The sequence below is a fragment of the Tetrao urogallus genome (assembly GCF_951394365.1).
Source record: "Tetrao urogallus genome assembly, chromosome: 2".
In the NCBI taxonomy this organism is placed as follows: Eukaryota; Metazoa; Chordata; class Aves; order Galliformes; family Phasianidae; genus Tetrao; species Tetrao urogallus.
In genome coordinates, this window is record NC_136814.1 from 36,593,474 (window position 1) to 36,613,909 (window position 20,436).

A 20,436-nucleotide genomic window follows, 5' to 3' on the forward strand; every position below is an offset into this window, starting at 1 on the left:
GGAACTTCAATTTAGGTTTGGAGGACAAGTAATCTAGGACCCTCAATTTATAATTGTACACTAGACAATGTTGCCTAGCTAATTAAGTTTTTTCTATGTCAAATGGATAACAGAGAACGTTTGATAAGGGAAGTTTTATAATTGCTGCTGAAGTTCAATAAACTGGCAGATAAACATTCTGGTACTGAAAAATATTGTTTATGTAGCACAAATATAGAAAATGTTTTCAAATTAGAAATTTTTATGTTGAATGCAACATAAATTTGGAGTAAACTAGGTGTAATTTCAGTCTAAACACACACAAAAAAAGTGAAAGTACTCAAAGAAAGATACTGAGCAAGAAGAAGAAAATATTTGGTTTAACAAAGAAAAGAATCTGAGCTATTATATGGTAATACAGCATAAGGGAAAAATATAAAAAAGAGTAAAGTTTCACTACTATTGTTAAAACACTGCACTCTGGATATCTCCATTATCATAGCACATAGCATTTTTCAGTATAAAAGCCCTTAAAATAAATAAAATAATGAAATGTGTTCTGGCTGATATTTCAGAAAGTACCGGGACTGAAACAAACAATAACAAAAAGGGACAAACACAATATTATGCTGCATTTATTCTTCGTGATGTATCACATGAGAAGCCTACCAGTTTCCCTCCCTATTTTAATAAATGCAATACTGCATCAGAGTTACTTGTGGATCTGTATCCTTTTTGCAATGCTGAATCTAAATAGCCTAGTCATCATGTTAAAAACAGAATCATAAAATCAGGTGGAAGCTTTTTTGATCTGATGCGTTGAGTGGTACTAGTTCAATACTATATTGTCTTTGTACTAACAAGCATGTTAGAGAAACAAATACATTTTGTAGAGTTCTAAGCTTACAGCAAGAAAAATGAAACAAGGAAATTGTAGGATTTGTCACAGAATCACAGAATGGCCAGGGTTGGAAGGGACCTCAAGGATCATGAATCTCCAACCACCCTGCCACATGCAGGGCCACCAGCCTCCCCATTTAATACTAGACCAGGCTGCCCAGGGCCCCATTCAATCTGGCCTTGAACATTTCTAGGGACAGGGCATTCTGCTTAAAGCTAGTCTGTAATTATGACTATAAATGAAATAAGTTAAAATCTGCAAAGCTAGAAAGCATGGTTTTAGGAGGAGAAAAATATTTCCTCTTATCACTTAAGTTAACGCTAATATCTGGCAGTTGATTTTTCATTATATCACAGGATATAATCACAGGAAAATCATAACCCATAATATTAAGCACTAACATTAAGCAATCAAGTTAACAGTCCAGTTTCCCTAGGTATTCTATTTAGTCATCAAATAAAACCAAGTTTCTCCCAAACTCAGGATAATTAACCCATAAGGCCAGAAATTCATTCCTGCTAGTAGAGTAGCCAAATATTTAACTAAAAGTTCACTCCTGCTAGTAGCACAGCAGATTCAAAAATTAGAATATTTGGGAGAACCACCAGAGAGTATCCAGTGAGTAGTGGTCAAAGGATCAGTGTTTGGATAGAGATCAATGACAACTGGCATCCCTCAGAGATCAGCATCTAGATCATTGTTCTTCAACATTTTCAGTAACATCAACACTAGAATGAAATGCAACCTCAGTAAGTTTGTGGATAAAACCAAGCTATAGTGTGCAGTCAACACATCTGAGAGACAGGGTGCCATCCAGAGAGGCTCAAGCAGAGGGCCCAGGTGAATCTCATGAGGCTCAACAAATATAAATGCAAGGTCTTGCAATCAGGTTGCGGCAATCCCCACTATCAACACAAGCCAGGGGACAAAAAAGGATAAAAAGGACTTGGGGATATTGGTAGATTGGTAGATACTGGCTGGACATGAGCCAGCAATGCGCTCTCAGCCCAGAATGCCAGCCTGCATCAAAAAGAAGTGTGGGCAGCAGGTTGAGGAAGGTGATCCTGGCCCTTTACTCAGTAGTGGTGATATCTCACCAGGGCTACTGTGTCCAGATGTGGAGTCCTCAGTACAGGAGAAACATGGACCTGTTGGAGGGTCCAGAGGAGTGAAACAAAAATGGTCCAAAGAATGCTGAGGACAAGCTGAGAAATGGAGCTGTTCAGTCTGGAGAAGATAAGGCTCTGGGGATACCTTTCAATACACCTAAACAGAGGTCTATAAGAAAGGGACAGTCTATTTAGTAGATAGAAATATAGGACAAAGGGAAATGGTTTCAAACTAAAAGAGGGGAGCTTCAGACTAGATATAAGAAAAAAGTTTTATATGGTAAGGATGATCAAGCACTGGCACAGGTTGCCCAAAGAGGAGGTGGATACCCCATCCCTGTAGACATGCAAAGTTGGGAAAGGCAATCTGATCTAGCTGTAGGTGTTCCTGATCATTGTAGGACTCACACTCCTCAAACAACTCTGTGATTCCATGGTACTATGACCATAATAAAGGCAAAAAATAAAAAGAAATCACAACTGACACGTAAAACAGTAAATAACATTCCATCATCCATTGGATGCAAGCACAACTTGGATGCCACTTCCATAACCCATTTGCCACAAGTAGAATTTGGATGCCACTAGTATTGACTTATAAAGTTGGAAAAGTAGAAAGTGACAGAAAAATTACAGAGTCATAGTTTTTAATTTTAGGCTGGATGGAGAAACTTTCTCCAAGTGTAGCTCTGCAAATTATTGTGCAGTCTTTTTTTCAGTTGGCAACTTTCATGCAAATACCAATTTGGAGCTGCCGCTGCAGATTTTACAATCAGGTTCTCATAAAGAGGACCTTGCTACAACTAGCCTGCATTAACTCAACAAAAATCAAGAAATGTTCTATAAAAATTATGAATGAGGATCAAGTGTGGGGGAAAAAAAAACCTAAACAACAACAACAAAACCACCCACAATAGAAGTTTCCAATACATCCCACTGGGGAAGAAAATCTGCTTATCATAAAATATAAATAAAACATTATTCCAGCTGAGATTGTTTAGAGTCAGTGCTACAAATATTGAGATACACAGATGTTTCACTAAAAATCCACCTAGTTTTTGCTGAAAATGGAACTCTCTTCTCCGCTTCTCTAGTTATTCGGACACAATAAACTGTGATTTCATGTTGCTTACAGGATGTCTTAGCATCATCATCAATTGGCTTCTCAGCTTGCTTCTTCTTCAGATATGTAACTTTTTCCATTAGGTATAGGAGGCGACCCCTAATAGTTAAATCACTATTTCCATCCAAAGTTCCATCTTCATCCAGTTCAATTCCTGGAATCATAAATATATAACAAATAGTAAAATAATATGTTTAGACAAGTTGCAGCAATACTTTTTATTTTGTCTGTAGAAACAATCAAACTGAACTACACTGGTTCTGCTCTACCAGAACTATTAAAAAAATGATATGAGCTTAACCAGAAGTTTGGGAAAAGTGCAGATGAAGTATATGTACTAGGCAGGAAAATGCAAACAAGGATCATGTTTTTGTATTAACCTACTGAAGAAATTGTGTATCGTAATACATTAGATACATAGCAAATATATTTCTCTGCTCAACTCACTACAGATGTTTTCTTTTTAAAGTTTATTTGTATGCTTTGGAACTGTGCTGAGAATTGTATATATACACTGTCTATAGACACACTAGGACTCAAATGATAGTAAGCAATTGAAGATTCCATTGCTTGAATTGCATGATTTTTTTAAAATTATTTTTAAATTTTTTTTCACATTCAGTACAGTTCCGTTTCCATTAGAAGTTACTATATTTAGTCGTAGGAGCGTTACTGATATTAAACTACCAAGGATTATCAGTAAATTCAAATTTTACATGGAATTACAATTACATAATGGCTTGGATGGAAATCTCTTGAACCAGATTAACAGTAAAGATACTGAAATGTCTTATCAGTTAAAATGCTGTTCTGAAATTAATCATATGAAATGTCTTTTTACCCACAGTTGCAATGTTCCCTGAGCTGTAGTAGTACTTCAGTGATTTGCAAACTGTCAGTAGAAATGTCTCAGTCATTTCACTAGAAATGAACTGTGTCTAGCTAATCCAACAAACATGAGACTTGATATATATAACTGTTAAACCTACTTTGCAGTATATATTTTGAATACAGACTAATTTATTGCACTCAACTGTAACACGTTGTCTGACCCATAAAATTAATTTTCTACTTGTAGATTATGCAAATTACTAATTCTTGATAAAGAAAAATAATGACAAAACTAGACCAAAAAATTAAAAAATGCATCTTTACATCACCCCAGTATAAGGCATATGGAAAAGTCAAGAGAACAATGAAGCCCACTCCCCTTTCCTATTTTTTCTAAATAACATGTATTTCATCTTTGTTTTCTCTCAATTGATAATTTTTCTTTCTCCCTTTTTTTTTTTCATTCAAAATAAAAATATTAAATTTGAAGTGAATACACTTTTTTCAAGATTTTGATTTATAGCAAATAGAGGGGGAGCAAAGAATATGGTCAAGGGAAACTCAGCTAGGTATAGGAGTAGGTGGTAGGAAACTTATGAAGTTCAGCAAGAAAAAATATGAAGCTCTGCATCTTAGACAGACCTACCAGGTGTGACAGTAACATTTGGTTTGAAGTGGTTAAAAAACCTTTGCAAATGAACCTAGGGGGTCTTGTTGAACAACATGCTAAACACCAGTCAGCAGGGCACTGTGAGAGCAAGGAGAGATAAAAATATCCTGTATTAGCAGAAACATAATCAGCAGCTCGAGGGAAATGATTCAGTGTTCAGAACCCATGAAACAACATCTGAAATAGGTTAGGGCTACCCACTACTAGAAAAAACACTGAAAACCTGGAGGCATTTAACAAATGCCCACCAGGATTATAAGTAGCTGGACTACTATTCTACAAGGAGAGGATGAAGAAGCTGAAGTTGGTATCCTGCAGAACAGCACAGTTGTTGATCAAAATCTACCAAGAAGATGTGAGGGCAGTGTAGCCGTGCTCTTTCTGAAGTGAACAAGATACACTTGTGAAACTAAAACATGCAAGAGTCTAAAACTGACATAAGGAAAAAGAGTAACTCATCATTATGATACTCAAGCCTTGCAACAGGTTGTCCAAAGATGTCTCTGCACTTAGTATCTCTGAAGATCCAAACTGAAAAAGCACTCAGTAAACAGGTCCGAATTCACTGTTGAACCCAGTTTGAAAAGACTGCAAAAAAGTCTTTCAATGGTGTTCAGTACTTTAACATATTAATAATTTTCCTCAATAACAGAAGTCCAATCTTGACATGGATCAATCCAACCGAAGTGTCTCATGATAGACAGGATATCAGCTGTCCTTGCTCTACCAGTAGAGGAAATTCATGTATTATGTTGTCAGATACTAATGACATTTTTATTTATTTGTATGTTTTAACATAGTGAAGTAAATAATTAAAAGCATTATTTCTGGTTAAACTGGGATCAGTAAGGAATGGAATTCAGTAGGAAAAGTGCTGAGGTGCTCCTACCCAAAATTCGTCCCTCGATAGGAGAATTACTTTAAAAGTTACATTACCACACATCCCTGTATTATCTTCTTTTAGCTGAGTAGGCATGATGTTGAGCTGCCTGTTTGCTTATGCCATCTGGCAGGGTCTCTTTCATTTTGCTTTTTAAGTAGTATATTGAAGTGAAATGAAAGGATAGGTATCCTTCAAACAGCAAAGCAACAAAACACATACTCTAAATAAAACTACATTATTACTGATTCACTGATATGAGCCTGACATTTAAAACATATTTTTTGCTGCTTTGTTTTTATTGATACTTTTGAGGGTTTTTTCTTAATGTATTTCTCATTTTAATATGGCAAGGAATTTAATAATTGTATTTAGCAAATACAGTGAAGAAATCAAAAGCACAGAAATTAAACTCCTCCTTTTGAATTTTTCTGTTTCAACAGGTTCATGGTATGTTTCAACAGGTATGTATTTTAATCACATCTTAGAAGACTGACCCATTGATATTATGTTATGTTATCTTATTATATGGTCATACTTCATTTCTTAAAACAGAGATACCCTATACTGACCCATGTGAGCACAAAGAGGAGGGGATGATCCAGAGGAATTGCTTGAAAAACAGATGAGCTAGACTTACCCAATACATTAAACCAGAATGAATTCCTAATGAGTTTTATAGTTGAAAAAAAACAAAACAAAACATGTTTTCCTTCATGAAGCAAAACTTACTGCATTCTATACTAGTTTGATAGTTCAACCACGTGTGAGGATAAGAATACATATATTTTTTAACTGCACACTCTGTATTTTTATTTGTCAGTATTTGTTGTCATTATAGTGCAACCTCAAGACTAGCTAATTGCTTTTGTTTCCCTAAAATTATCTAGAAAGATGGTTTCTAAAGCTACTACAATTTTAAAAGGAAAAATGTTCAATAACAGGACTTACCACAGTGTGTCATTAGGTCTTCATGGAAATCCAAGAGTTGATCCCTAATTTCTTCAGGGCAAGGACAATCAGTTTTATCATCTTTAAAGTTCAGCAGCATGTTAATCTTAAGACACAGAATACAAAGGAAAGGCAAACAACACTTATTTCTAAAGGAAAATCTTGGAAATAAAAAGGAACTCTGCTATACATGGAATAAAACAAAACAATTACAGTCAGTTGTAAACTATACCTGCTCCTGAGGTGGGGATCGAAATTCCTTTGTTTTTCTAGCTGTCAAGGCAGCAGACATGTTTAAGGCCTGCATCACTTCATTGTACCGGAAACGCTGATTCTCTTGAAGCTTGGCCACAAAATCATCTGAAAATGCTACAATGGCTTCTATTCGGTGTCGTACCTGGCAATCACACAGGTACTGGAGTAGATGACACATCTGAGAAAACAGTATCATAAAAGTCAAGCCAAGAAGACTTCTCTGTAAATTAATGCAAGTAAGGATAATTTCCTTACAGAAGCAGTTACTGTCAAATAAATAGATTGAAATTTTCATTTTAGTTTTTTACTGTATCTGAAGTGATCATCAATACATCCTACGCCAGAAATATCTGCCATCTGCAGGAGATTTATGGACATAAAAAAAACATAAAGGACAATAGATTTACTCCTTGCTGCAAATGCACTTCTTTTCTGTCCGAACGAACAAACATGAAAAACACTGTTAATTTCATTAAGAAAGTAATTCAGTTTCACAAAACAGATGTTTGATCCACTGTGAAAAAGTTCACGTAATCAGAAAGATACTCAATCTTTTCATTTCCCTCAAGCAAATAAATCCTCTATTTAACCACGATTAGATCACTGCGTTCCTTGAAAGGCAAATTACCAGGGAAATAAGAAAAGATCTGAGAAGAAATAGGAACGACCATTAACATAGCAGTTACCTGTAGTTTAACAGGCTCAGGAAGTTTCATTTGAAGGAGTCCTTCCTTTGGCACTTGCTCTCCTCTGGTTTCTTCCTCTCCTTCTGACTTGAGATCATCTGAACTCAGCTCCTTCTCTGAGAGATCCCTTTCATCCTCCAGATTCACAGCTTCTTTGAAAACCCGTGGCTCGATTAACTGTAAAATGTGTTTCAGATCCCCGTTGTGGAAGATTCCCATAATTAGGAGGGTGTAAAAGAGCTTGATGAGGGGGACAAACAGAAATTCTGTAGAACCTCCAACTGGGTCTCTGACGTGGAGGCTGCCCTCCTGAACAGCTTCAGTCAGCATCTCTATTGTTTTGGCCTTTAAGATTTCTAGCGGGAATTCAGGACTAAACTGAAAGCATTCACTGTTAATGCTTACAAAACTCGGTGAGGAGAACTGCATTCTTGGCCTTAAGGAAGTGCTGAGTCCTATACCAGGCAGGCCATGTTTCTTGTTCTCATCAGGAAACAAGGTAATACTCTTGGTCTCATCAGTCATTGGAACAATAAATTCATTATTCATCATTAACCTGGCAGTTGCATAGGTATTGAGATGGATGTCTATGAGTAAGTCATAATATCCTGCACGCAATAATCCTGGCATATATTTATTCTCAATAGCATACAGAAGCTGAGATTCATCCACATGGCTACACATAGCATGGGCCACTCGGTTGTTCCCTAAAGCACATACAGCTGAATATAATCGGAGAGTATGGTAGTGAAATTTCAGCAGTTCTTCTTGTTCTGTCAGCTCTAAAATATCAATTGTTCTGCAGAGAAAAGAACAATACAGTATAAATCAGTGCAAAAATTCACTTAAGAGGATGAATTCTTCCTATGGATAACATTAGCACAGTATCATTCATAGGGATGGACTTTTTCAGTTTCCAACTTTCCTAATATTCTGCAAGCCTAAGAAGGGAAATCTTTGCCCACCTTGCAGATTATCTTTAATAATTTATAAACAATATTATTTTTAATTCAAAAACTACACAATCTGTTAAAGGGTTTGGAAAAAACTAGGAGGATGTGGGGTTTAAAACTTTGAAAAATAAAATCAGAGTAAATTTTTAATATTATCTAAATCAAAACACATTACTCTTTATTTACTTGTGTTATAAATACAGAGAAAAAAATAGAGATGAACTTGGGCTTCTCTTTCAGAAAACTATTACATATCATAACCCCAATTTAACATCATAACATCATAACCCCAATTTAACCCAGACAAACTTATACATATATAAACAGTGTTAACCTGTTTTCTTCAGGAATGTGAAGGGCCATGAACTGCAGAGGATTCAGGCATTGTATCATCCAGCCCTGACGTTCACTGATCCTAGAGACATCAACTTTCAAGAAGTGGTTTGGCACTCTACTCCAAAGCACGTGGGTCAGAAATTGGACATGGAGACGTGGAGGACACTGGGAGACTGGGTTTTTGTGTTCACTTTTGAATAAGCCAGCAGATAATGGCATTACATTCTGGAGAATTCCAATGTAAGAGACGATCAATTTCATTATCTTTACCAACAAGGAATACATAATATTTCTCAAGAAATATATTCAACATACAGTATAGTTCAAAATAAAATTTTCAGTATTTTGTAAAATCCATTGGTAACTGTTGGCAAACATTTTCCACAATATTGATATATATTATTAAATAGCTATATTTGGAAGAGAGGCTTCAATTGACTGTGTTCTCTTCCTTGGACCAGAGACCTGAATCTGACTCTTCTTTTAAGTCTTTCAATTTCTAAGTCATCCATATATACAACGCACAAAAGACGATTCCAGTCTTATTAAGTGTGCTCTTTAAGTATATCTCAAAACTCTTTTAAGGCTCTAAACTAACTTGCAAATAACATTGGTCATCCATGTTCTGTTTACAGAAAAAAATATTTGCCTTCCTGATCCAAGTGATTTCATTTCATCACAAAGGATGAGATTTAGAAACTTCAATGGGACTTTGCAATATCTTCTTCCAAAGCTAATCAGTTACAGTTCTTTTCATTCAATATACTAAATTTTAAATGAACAAATTAAGAATTGAAATAACACAGAGCAAACACTTGGAAGAATAAATATCGGCTCAATACCATGAATACATTGAATGCGACATTTATGGGGAAAAAAAAAACAGAAAACAATATCTGATACCACATATTATTTCTGAACCTGCAAATACACAACAACAAAACAAAATCCCAACATTATTTACCTTTATTCTACCCAACTCAAACTGGAAAACATTGGGGCTTGTAGCCTGAGCAAATACAGCAGGAAATAACTTTGTACTTGGTTCAACCTACAATCAAACATATAAAAACATTTAATCACTTAAGACAGCAAATATCATTATATGTAAGTGTGTGTGTGTGTGTGTGTGTGTGTATATATATATACACACACATTTATATACACATTTATATATATATATAAAGAATAACTATATTGGAAACCAGTAAATGAAAACCTTCGAATAAAACTCCAGAAAATACAAATAAAAGGGGAAAATTACTATTTCAACAATGGTATTTACTTTTCCTTCCAATCTTACAACAAACTTTCTAACAAAACGCAATCTGAGGAATCAGTTGCTTGTCTTCACATTGGATGACACCATCAAAAAATACTCACCTGATAGTATGTGCCCAGTTCTTTGCCATTAGCCGTGAAGGTCAGCAGGCCACTGGCAGCATCAACTAAGCAACCAATCTCCAGACCATTATTATTACGTCCTTGCCCAGGACTCATGCTCTCTCCTGCGCATACCATATAGCAGTTGCTGCGTTTTATACTGAATATCAAAAAACAAATAGATTTATAGATGGAGATGTAGATAGACTATAGATCTAGTCAGCTAAGAACTTTGTACATGTGTAATCAACAAACAAAAGTGCAGCCACCCTAATCAATGACAAAATTCAATGAAACTTAGACTTAATAATTGAAACGAAGATGACAAAACACGAAGGAACTCAAATCTGTTGTAAAATTTCAAGAGACAAAACTAATTTTGAAAATCAATGGTTTAAATTCCTTAGTGTTAGGCATAACAGTTTCTGATACAGAACACAAGTTGAAATGCTGAAAGGCATTCTCATACTAATTCTTGCTTTCTCAAAATCAAAATAAATATTCCAAAAATAAGGCCATTTTTCTTCACTTAGTACCTCTTCAAAAACCAACAGTTACAGGATCATTGTCTGAATGACTCAAACTACATATAAAATATGTAAATAGTTGCATATAAAAGTTGCATTACCCTGCTATTTTTCAGAGTTTATTGATTTGATTAGACCATTATTCCTGTTTCTCTACAAGCAGTAGGAGAGAATGCCAAAGTTAAAAGAGGACAAGTGGAAAAAAACAAAGCAACAACAAAAAAGCCCCACATCAAGTCAATTACATTAAATTCAGTGGATTTACAGTTTATAAATTGTTAATTACTTTTAAGGATGGTAAAATCAGTATCCTTTTAAGAACACTGTAACCAACCTCTCATGGACCTTTCCTTTTTCATCTCCCAGTGTTACTGTAACAGTACGCACTCTGTCCAAGTCAAAGTTTGTGTCATACTGATGAAAGTCAGACGTAATCCAGCCTACCCAAACATTAGCAGGTTCTTGACCAGGAAATATTCTCACTGAGTAATAGTACTATATATATATATTAAAAAAAAAAAAAAAAAAAAAAAAAAAAAAAAAAAAAAAAAAAAAGGTAAATATTAGTATTTGGTTTACTGATAGATCACTTTAATTCACAATTTGTTATTCTAAAATCCAAAAAGCAGTCAGCTCTTTAAAAAAGAATAAACATGCTCAAGTTAACCAAGATTCAACTTAATTTATGGTTTTCTCTATGGAAATTGGCTTATATTGACAGTCATGTCAAACCAAACCAAACATTAAAGGCATGTTTAAATTAATTTTTTTTGTCAAATAATTAGTTTCTGAAACTTTTACAAGCAAGAACATGTTATACAAAAGGCTAAGACAGAAATCCTTTGTTACTATACCGTGGAAGTTTGCATCAAATAATCATAGTCATCCCTATCATCTGCTAGTACATCCTCAGTAAGCCTTGCAGAATGGCTCGTGCTATAATCCGGTTTTGTCCTCCTAAGCATAAATCTGTAATGAAATAAATAAAATCAAAATATATGTGAGAAGTTCAACAGGTCAGTATATATACTATATAGTAGTATATAGTATATATAGTATATATAGCATTTTTGTACTAACATTGTTTTGATAGTGCATTTCATATCATGATCATAAAAGCATCAACAATAAACTAAATAATTGGTTCCAAACAGCTGGGGGAAAAAAAAATAAATAACAAGCCAAAAAAGCACTAGTTTCATGCTTAGTTTTAATCTATATCTTGCATATGAAGCAATGTATGTATACGAAAGTTAGTTTTTCCTCTTACTGCTTTATATTCAAACATAAGATAGAACTAGGGAAAAATCTCTGCAGATCCAATTGGCATTTTGTTCAGTCAAGAGCAAGAAAACAAAACAAAACAAAACAATCTAGTGCAGTACAAACCTTTGTTTAAGACGTGAAGGCTTTTCTTGAACAAAATCTTTATGGTTATTTAACTCTGGTTTTGTGGCATCCTTTTCTCTCTCTGTCCGGTCAGCTGCTAGATGACCATGAGCAGTTTTCATTAAAACTTCAAAATCAGAATCAGCATCGTAATCCTCCAAATCATTCTTTGGGCCAAAAAGACCAGTGCCTGGTAGCCCTCCTGCAGCTGTTCTGGAGAACACCTCAGCACATTCAATAGGCATACTTAACCGAAAAAACATGACTTCTGTTTTACTGTTCTGTGAACCAAAGGACTTCTGTGTAACCTTCAGGCAAGGACAAGTGTCTATGGTTCCATCAATTCTCATCACCTATTAAATGTAAAAATGTAGTTGTTTTGAAGCTGATGTGTTTCCCCAGGTTAAGTATTCAATTCGTGTGTCTAGAATAAACACTTTTGATATGCAAAGTTTGCAACTATACACTGTTAACAGTAAAGTGCATTGTAATTACGCACTCCCTTTTCAAGGAGAAATGAATACTTTAAGGAGTTCCTTCATTAAACACAAAACACTTCAGAGGAAATGTTCATTTGCATCACAATTCTTTAAAATATAAGTCCAACATATCCAAGAATAACACATTATAACTAATAAAGTATACGTGCATGACAAACACAGACTTTTTTAAAAACAAAAGGGTGATACTTCTTGGCTGCCACTTCATCAATTTCAGAAGGATTTCATTATAGACTTAAAAGACAAATTCAGTTTCATCAAGATGTTCAACACTGGGACGTAAACGTTGACACAACTAGCTAAAAAATATTTTTTGTAGTAAAACCTGATTAGTTATAGAAAATCACTTTATAATGCATATACACCAGAACACATGGTATTTGTTAAGCAGAAACCCTTACTTTCTGGAACCCCTTTACAAATATATTTCTCGCTTATTGCTCAAGGAGCTCATCTTGCTGAGGACATCTTCTAGATTTTGTCTCTAAGAATCTCATGTTTATACATATGACAGATTTTTGGATGAAGAAATACTATCAATCAATTCCACTGAATGTAACAAATTTGAAAGAGGTGCAAGATTTATACAGTATTGGGACAGCATACAAAATTAGAAATTTTGTCTAGAAGTGCAAGAGTAGAAACATAAGTAAAACAGACTCATAGAAGTGTTTAGAAACATTTCATAAGTATCACAGACCTCAATATGTTCATGATTTTGTGGCACTGGAAGAAACTGAGGGAGCCTTTTACTCAGCCAAATGGTAATGTCTCTGTTTGTATTAACAGCAAAGGGTTCATACCCTTCCTGTAATCCACAGATAGTGAAATATTTTAGAGTGCTGACATCTTTTCCAAAGTTCATTCTTCCCACTTGAGATGAACCCAGGCTGCACACAGGTAAAAATCCTGAAAACAAGAAAGAAAACGTGAGTTGTATAAACAGATAATTTTTCACTGGCATTTAAATGCCATTAAATGTAATTTTAATTAAATTAATTAAATGTAATTTTAAAAAATCATAAATCCAAACAATATAAAAGCAAGCAGTTACCTGTAGCATATCACCTCCCATTTGTCCTAAGTACCATATCTCAAATACCATTTTGGAAATAAAGCTAATATCCATTGATCTCTTCATGCAACTGCCAATTCACCGCACAGCAATCTAAGAGTACTTCATCAAGCAGCCTTCTCTGCTAAGATGATAGAATATTAACAACTGCACTCCCAAATCTAGAATTTTTTATATTATTCATAAAATTCCAGTAGTTGTGGTTTATTTGGAAATTACTTCCAAAGCAATATTTCCTGTTCATACAGTTACACGAGGGGGGGGGAAGGGAGAAGAAATGCAGCAGCAGCATGCTATAGATTAAAAGAAAATTAATTAATTTTAAAAATTCATACCACTCCGTGATACTGGTTAGTTAGAACTAACAATATGATGATGTTACTTCAAAGAAATTAGGTGTTTTTTTTTTTTTTCAGTGGTGGTATATTTTGTATTCTGTTGCTTGTTTGTTATTACTTTTGAATCAACTTCTCATTTGCCTGCATCTGCTTTCCTATTATTTCTCTAGCACAGGGATCTCACCTGTGACTCCTTTGCAGTCCTTAAATAATCTCCTTTACTTATTTTTTGCTCCCCCCCCCCCCCTCAGGTTTCAAATTACTAAGAAAACCTCTTATTTCTTCTACCACTTTCAGGCCCAGCTCATTTGGCCCAGCCACTAAGAAAATGTAACAATAAAGCTCAAAAATAGTAAGTTAAACTCCAGCCTTTTCCTTTTGCCAAACAAGATATATCAAGATCTGTTTAATTAGTTTGACTCACATTTTTATATACTTACATATGTATGTATTTTTCATTTATCTATGTATGTACAAAACGTTATACATTTCTGCACAAATCAAATATTTCATGTAAGGGAGCAGCAATCTTTCTATCTCCCCATACAGTATAGAAAAGAAGCTGATTAGATTTTGTCTCTGAAAACCAGACAAAAGCCAAGTAGTTAAAATTCCACCAGAGAAATACCTAATTGATAGATACAGTGTTTCCTTTCACATGGGAATAGGGGTCAATAACTCCAAAGCATCATAGGAGGCTTTAACTGTTCAAAATTTTTCTTTCTCAGACAGACGTATAACAGATGCATACAAGATATCACAGAATACGTACATTTATAAATTTATATCATGCTGTAACCTTATGAAGTGCAGATGAAGTGTTAAAGCTCATGAATTCAAGGCCCTGTACACAACCCTGCACATCCCTTCTTTACAGAAAGGGTTGTTAAGCACTGGAATAGGCTCCCCATGGAAGTGGTTGAGTCACCATTCCCGAATGTGTTTAAAGACCATTTGGATGTAGTGCTCAGGGACATGATTTAGCAGAGGATTGTTAGAGTTAGGGTAGTACTGGTAGATCGGGGTTGGACTCAATGATCTTTAAGGTCTTTTCCAACCTGAGTGAATCTATGATTCTGTGAAATGGAGTCAGAAAGTCTGATCATAAAAGACAGCTGGAAAATTCACCGTAAACACCTCTACTCATCCTCACACCTAGTCTGACACCTTTCCAAATGATCACCACCAGTCAAACAGAGTAAAACACAAAAGCTGGTCCGATAGGCCACACAGAAAAAGCTGAGATAACAGTAAAATCTAACAGTGCTGTTTGCTTACTTAACATATTACCAGAATAACTGACAAGGAAGATATTAATTTTAAGGAATAGGTTAGTGTAATAACACACTGAGTAGCACAGATTATACTCTTGATTTTTATCTTCAGCACCCTGGGAAAAACAGTGAGTACTCAGACTACTAATGTATGTACTACTGTCTCTCACTGCATCAACTTATTTATAGTTTACGGAAATACACTGAATAGGTGACAATAAATATGTATATTTTTTAATAAAATGAGTTTACAAGATATTTGAAAAACAAGTGAAAAAATCCAGAATAATTTATCTTCAGAATCTTGTGACTGCTGATAATTTCACTAACACTGTGTCGCAGAGTGACTCAAAGAGTTGATCTGCATCCACAGTACACAACACAAGAGAAATTCTGAATTGAAAAAATACAAATCAAAGATTTAAATCATTTAAAATTCTATAACTAGGTTTTAAAGCAATTTTCTTCTACATAAGGGCAACTCATCATAATTCTCACTACAGTGAGAACATAATACAGTAAAAACACAGAGATATGAAATAGGGACTGTGTCTTCAGTTAATAAATGTCAATTTAACACAGCAATCCTTAAAAGTTATCATAATTAATGATGTAATATGTTGGCTGGATCTACTGAACTCTAGTGTCTCTTGCCCATTATACCAGCACTATTTTCCTTCTTCTTTTGAAAATAGATAGCCAAAAGGGAGTTGAAACAAAAATTACCTTAACGGCACAACGTATTACAGTACTTACCATCACCAACCTCAAAATCCTTAAATGCAAGTTCTGAACCCGAGTCATCAAGCAGGATTTCACCATTTAAGGTGAACATCATAGTGTGTTCATTCATGTCAACCATGCATCCAACAACATCTCCTGCCAACCAGGAGCGGCCAAAATGCTCATTACCTTGATGCCACCGCTGTGCCTGAAAGGAATTTGAAGACTTTAACAAAAAATAACAGTGACAATGTACATGTTCTCCTACACAGTGGTACCGCTAATAATTATCTGCCTCCAATAACATGGCACTAAAATTAACACTTCCACGGTATATCATTCCCAAACAATGCCTGTGAATACTGCAAGTTAACTTTCAAAATGGAAATCCAAAAAATAACTTCCTGTAAATCACCTCTCATGTCAGTATAGCAAAATATCGCTACATGAGCTGACAGGGCAAACTGCACTTCAGTATTTTAGTAACAACTAAGAACTTAGCTTATTTTTATGCAGAAGCTGCATTAAAGACTTATAATGAAAATAACATGCTATCAATTATAATACTGGCATTTTCAAGAACTTATTTAAAAATACTGGTTTTATTTAATTTAGTTGTCTATAAATTCACTGCTTCCAAACAAATTTTATTATTTCCTTAAGTGTAATTCTATGAATGGTGTGTACAAAATAAATTAAATTTGCTGCCATAACAAATTTTGGCAGGAATGGAATTCTGTGGATGTGAAGAACTATCCACACTTCTCATAGATACCACCTTAGATCAGGGCATGATTACTGCACTGTGTGACTGACCAAGTCAAAGACTGCAGGACTTTGGATTGGTAGCCTTAGCTGGGATCTTGGATTGAAATTGAAATAAATGAACATCTAATAAGAACTATTATAAATGTTCATACAACAAAGCTGCTAATAACAAACATCTTCCTGATTCATATATTCCATCACTGCTAGATTTTTATCATCTGTATCTTTCCTCAAAATCCTAATAAACCTATGTATTCTGGAAAGGTAAAAGATGAAGCTTTTCTTGAACCAAGCAGAGAAAGCACCAGAAAATCAGAGACAACAAAATATGTTTGTGGACTGAGATCTAAAAGTCAAAAAACAAAACGCAGAAAGCAAACTACTACTCAACTACTTTAGCTGTTGAATTTCTGTGTCTTAACTAACTTAATCCACACAGACATTTTATAAAAACAGTCTTCCAGTTCTCCTTCTATAATACAAGAATAAGGAAAAAAAATATTGATAATCCAAATACATGAGTAACATACAGTTAGAGAGCTTGACCTGACCATGAACAGGCTGTTAATTTCTATCAAGTACTGTAATGGTAATTAACAAAAATTAATTCCAATATCAGATAAAAGAAAAGTAAACATTTTCATTAAGACAGGTGTCTTCAGTAGTCTTAATGGCAATTATACGGTTTAGACACAGGTATCACCTGTTTCATTATGAAATAAAAAGTTGCAATATATCATTTAATCTATTCTGACAAAAATCAGTAACATATAAAATATTTTGATTCCCTATGTCCTCTTAATTCTGTATTTCATCCTGTCATCACTTCATGAACAGTCAAATTGGAACAAAAATTGCCAATTAGTTTATTCTAAATTATAAGGATTTTCATGAAAAACCAGACATATTCCTTGTAACCTTCACATTCCTATAAAAAGACTCACACCAAAGTTTGCCTCAGACACTTACTGTTAAGAATCTTAATGATTGTTATTCCCTAACAGAGATTTCTCACAGAGGAAAGAGTAGAGTTGAAATTTAAAGAAAGGATTCATAGCTAATTACAGCTCTGCCAGTATTTTGAATTTGATTAAGGCTCTTTCAGTGCTTTACATGCATTTTATTAGTGAAATTCTTTTCACAAGCTGTGAAAAGAATTCTGGAAATGATAAATTCTGATAATTCCTTAGATGACATTAATTTATAATTTAGGCATTTCTGGTTTTCTGCGTATTCCACTCAGACCTTCAAAGAGACAGAGAAATAATTCCAGTGACCATAGATGAAAGAAAAGAAAGCAATTAAAATGAGGCTACTGCATATAGAATAAGATGTAAAATTGACTTTTGCAATTACTCATATTATTATAGATAAACATAAGCAAACCTTAAAGCCATCAAAAACAAAAGCTTCTTCATCTGAGCCAAGTTCCTGATCTGGCAGACAACCAGGCCTCGTCCAGCCAACTCTCATGTCTCCTGCTGTAACTGCCTCAAACTCAAAATACCACTTTCCAGATTTCACTGCATAAGTTTTCTCTGTGCGGAAGATCCGGAATTTTTCCATTATCCCATTGCTCACATCCAGTCTTGTTGCTGTGAGATTTAAAAAATAAAAAGGTAAAGGAAAAAAAGATTTTCTAGCCCAAAGCAGAAATTACTGTATCCAACTGACAAAATGCAAGCAGCTTAAACAACACAAATATACAGCTGTAACTTTAGAGCATGCTGAAAAATAATAAGTAGTAACAAAAGAAAATCCTGAGGAACAAATAGCATATTATCACATCAATGAAGCAATGAAACAGTAATCCAAATTTCAGGCATGAAAGAATGTAATACATATATTCCTGACATTTAAAAGATTGCCTGCTCTTTTTCAAAATATAGTCTACAGATTTTCACATAGTACTCCTGAGGCAAGTTGAGATAGGTGTTACAAAGACATTGAGTCTAGGACAGTTTGGTCCTTGCCAGATGCTCACATCTGTATGTTATGGATATGTTACCAATGCTCATCTGACCCTCTAACTACTAATCTCTGTTGTTCTTCCATACAAAAAACAGTGATACTGCCAGGAATTATTTGGGATACATCAAGCATTGTATTTGGAGGGTGTGGCAAAAGGCCCAGGTGATGTCCTCTTTGCAATGAGGGAGAAGGGCCTGAAGAAGGTTCAAAATATTCTGAGGGTCAACAATTCGTTGCTGTTGACAGCAGGTTTCAGTTTCTATGATCATGGGATCCTTTTTGAGAGATAAAAGGTAATTAAAAAAGATAGGATCCATGTGACTAAATGTGGCAAAAAATATCTTTGCCACAGCAGGCTAATCTGGCTGAAAAAGCTCTAGACTAGAAACAAGAGAGAATGTGATTCCTTAGAAAATAACTAAGTAGGGGTGAGGAGGCAGCCAAGGGCCCAGAGTGAGTAGAATAGATGGAATGCAGCAATCAAGAAAAAAAACTCAAGTGGAATCTCTTTTAGTGTTAGCATGCAGATAGTGCCTGCAGAACAGCCTTATAGGTCTCTCTTGCCCCCTTCTGAAGAATCAGCACACTTGGATATCTCAAATAACTGCACTAATGCATGCAGCATGACAAATTAAAAAAGAGTGCAGTCACATGGTTATGATGCTCACTGGAATCAGATTGATACGGAGGAGCACCCCACATGGCTGGGACAATGCGATGGATGGACACGTGTCTTTTAGAAAGGGCAGGCTGTGCAGGCTGATGAAGAGGTAGCCTTTATATGGAGAATAGCATGGAGATCTGCCTTGAGATGATTCAGCAGCCTGTTCAGAGTTTATAGGTAAAGACAAATGGACAGATCAACATGGGTGCTGTTGTCACAGGTATCTGCTGTAGAAGCAGTAAATGAGGCTTTCTTCAAACTAGAAGATGCCATACATTCAGCAAGAAGGCAGCAGGAGCCCTGCATGAATGAAAGAAGAGCTCCTAAACAAACTCAGACATGAAAAGGAAATGAATAAGAGGTGGAAAGCAAGGTCAGGGAATCCAGAAAGATTACAGAGTATCTGTCTAGCCTTGCAGGTTAAGTCAGGAGTGCCAATATTGACCTGGCATGGCATCTGGTAAGATATTAAATTGTGACTAACGCATCTGTAAAATCTTGTACATCAAGGTGACTAGCTTGGTGGATAATGGGAAAGCAGTGGATGTTTTTGCATGGACTTTGGTAAGGCTTTTGGCACTGTCTGGAAAAGCTCACAGAGGATGAGTTAAATAAGCACACAACAAAGTAGATTTAAAGCCTGGGTGAAAATAGCCAGACCCAGACAATTGCAATCAGCAGCCCAAAAGTTTCCTCTGAGGAAAATCACTTGTAGAGTACCCCGATGCTACTGTAGCCTACAACAGTACTGGTGCCAAAGCTGTTTTGCATCTACGTTAGTGACCTTAATGGAACAGAATGCACACTCAGCAAGTTTACAGAAAAAACAGAAAACTGGAAATAGCAAAATTTTTCCCTCAGTACTCTGCCTTCCCCTACTTTACATATTTTCTTTATGTAACATCTTCGATTAAAATAGCTAAAAAGTAACACTTTGTGCGTACACCCAAACTTTCCTTCCTATTCTTTACTAATTATACATCCTACAGTCAGGTGCTGATCCTTCTTTCCAAGACCCACAAACAATTCAAGCCATAACATAGCTTGGAATCACAAAATTTACATTTTAAAAAGATGAAAATATTTTCAAAAAGTCAAAGAAATAATGTTTTATCTTTTTTCCCTAAGTCCTCTCAGCTACTCTATTATC

At 35.1% G+C, this 20,436-nt stretch overlaps 1 protein-coding gene across 1 annotated transcript in view; it reads right to left on the bottom strand.

The window, feature by feature from the left end:
- Nucleotides 1-20,436, bottom strand: part of RYR2 (ryanodine receptor 2) — a gene marked incomplete at both ends in the record, with an annotated part of 341,640 nt that overhangs the window by 116,152 nt on the left and 205,052 nt on the right. The window contains 13 exons of the mRNA XM_079550429.1: nucleotides 3,123-3,266; nucleotides 6,445-6,550; nucleotides 6,677-6,877; nucleotides 7,386-8,184; nucleotides 8,673-8,899; nucleotides 9,639-9,725; nucleotides 10,058-10,217; nucleotides 10,919-11,079; nucleotides 11,439-11,553; nucleotides 11,974-12,326; nucleotides 13,174-13,382; nucleotides 15,917-16,091; nucleotides 18,038-18,246. Coding sequence (XP_079406555.1) covers nucleotides 3,123-3,266; nucleotides 6,445-6,550; nucleotides 6,677-6,877; nucleotides 7,386-8,184; nucleotides 8,673-8,899; nucleotides 9,639-9,725; nucleotides 10,058-10,217; nucleotides 10,919-11,079; nucleotides 11,439-11,553; nucleotides 11,974-12,326; nucleotides 13,174-13,382; nucleotides 15,917-16,091; nucleotides 18,038-18,246 — 2,946 coding nt within the window. The remainder of the gene's footprint in view (nucleotides 1-3,122; nucleotides 3,267-6,444; nucleotides 6,551-6,676; nucleotides 6,878-7,385; nucleotides 8,185-8,672; nucleotides 8,900-9,638; nucleotides 9,726-10,057; nucleotides 10,218-10,918; nucleotides 11,080-11,438; nucleotides 11,554-11,973; nucleotides 12,327-13,173; nucleotides 13,383-15,916; nucleotides 16,092-18,037; nucleotides 18,247-20,436) is intronic.